At 36.9% G+C, this 1,482-nt stretch overlaps 1 protein-coding gene across 1 annotated transcript in view; it reads left to right on the top strand.

The window, feature by feature from the left end:
- paip1 (poly(A) binding protein interacting protein 1) overlaps positions 1 to 1,482 on the top strand; it is a gene marked incomplete in the record, with an annotated part of 8,724 nt that overhangs the window by 2,626 nt on the left and 4,616 nt on the right. Inside the window, 1 exon segment of the mRNA XM_014011762.1 lies at positions 1,029 to 1,104. Coding sequence (XP_013867216.1) covers positions 1,029 to 1,104 — 76 coding nt within the window.

Genomic DNA, 1,482 nt, shown 5'->3' with positions numbered 1-1,482 from the left:
GAACAAAAGTAAGAGAAATTTAGGATAAGAATACGAACATGTTCTTGCATGAGGCCCATTGTTCTGACCCAGTAACCGGTTCTGAAGCAATCGGGTCTTTTTTTTTCCTTCTTTCCTTCGTCCTGAACCTTTTTGCTGCTCAACAAATAACTGAGCCTCAGTCAGAAAAAACTGGAGGGTTTTTATACTTGTGGCCCGAGGAGGAGGACGAAACAAATGGTGAATTTAGGTCCCCCCTCCCCCCGCATGCGTTTCCTCCTCGCCACACGACTCACATCAGACTGTCTTTTAAAAATATTAACTGTGTCATATACTTTTTATCATAACTTCGGTTCTACCTGGCCTAACAACACAATTTAAAAACTGCTTTAAAGTTCGAAGTCTCTACTTTTCACTCAAAAGTCAGAGGGCAGATCTTTACAGGTAGAGTTTGTTTTTTCCTTCCTAAACTTTATTCAGGTCAGCCAGCATTGACAACGCTCTGCTGGTGACATAAACAGCACCGCGACATGGCAAGGGACGCATAACTCGCGCGACACAACAAATCGATAATGAAATTCGTTGCCAACGCTTTTAATAATCGATTTTTATCGATTTTATCGATTCGTTGTTGCAGCCCTAGTTTTCTGCATTGTTTACCTGCTGACATGAGCTCAGGAAGGTGATCTGGTTCACCATTTAAATGTTTGAGCTTTAGCGGCAAACATTTGCGGAGCTCTTATCACCAGCTTCTCTGCCGCCAGCTGCATAAACTTAGATATCTGTTTTTGTTATTGTTGATATTTATTAAAAAATTAAAGGTGAGGTTCTGTTGCTCCAGCAGTAAAAATAATTTTCATAAACCTGAGTGACATGAACACTGGAGGAGGATAAACAAATAGTTTTTCCACACATTGTTATTTGTAGAACAGTAGTATGGATGGATATATTGTGCAGTTTGTTTTGTTATTCTAAATACAGACATGTTCATGTTGCAGTCACTGCTGTGTGTAAATGTCTTTTTTTCCCTCTTTTCACAAAATCTGCAGAAAAATACCAGGAAATGCTGGACAGACAGGACTATTTCCCTGATTATTATGGCGAAAATGAAAATGGAAATGAAGAGTAAGTGYACACTGACTGGGATCTTAAATAACTACATCTTTTTCAGGTCACATAAGTTGCAGCTAACAAATCTAAATATAACTACAGCTAAATATTTAGGGAATTTTTCTATTAGTGCTGACTCAGCATTTACACGTGTCTGATATAATAGGACAACCACATCTTTTTTTTTTTTTTCTAGATTAGGATAAATCTTACAGGTTTATATCTGTGACAAGAACTGTAATCTGTAATAATCTCACATTGATGCAAAACATGAGCCCTTCTGTAAAAGAAAAGTAAATCATTTGCCGTATTTATTCATATATAATACGATCATCTTTTGAGCTTAAAAATTCTTTAAAAAATCTAATCATCAATAACCCTTGTGTAAAACTA

This window comes from Austrofundulus limnaeus, unplaced genomic scaffold, assembly GCF_001266775.1.
Source record: "Austrofundulus limnaeus strain Quisiro unplaced genomic scaffold, Austrofundulus_limnaeus-1.0 Scaffold84, whole genome shotgun sequence".
In the NCBI taxonomy this organism is placed as follows: Eukaryota; Metazoa; Chordata; class Actinopteri; order Cyprinodontiformes; family Rivulidae; genus Austrofundulus; species Austrofundulus limnaeus.
Note: the sequence above shows the minus strand (reverse complement) of the source record. Positions and strands in the feature narration are given on the sequence as shown.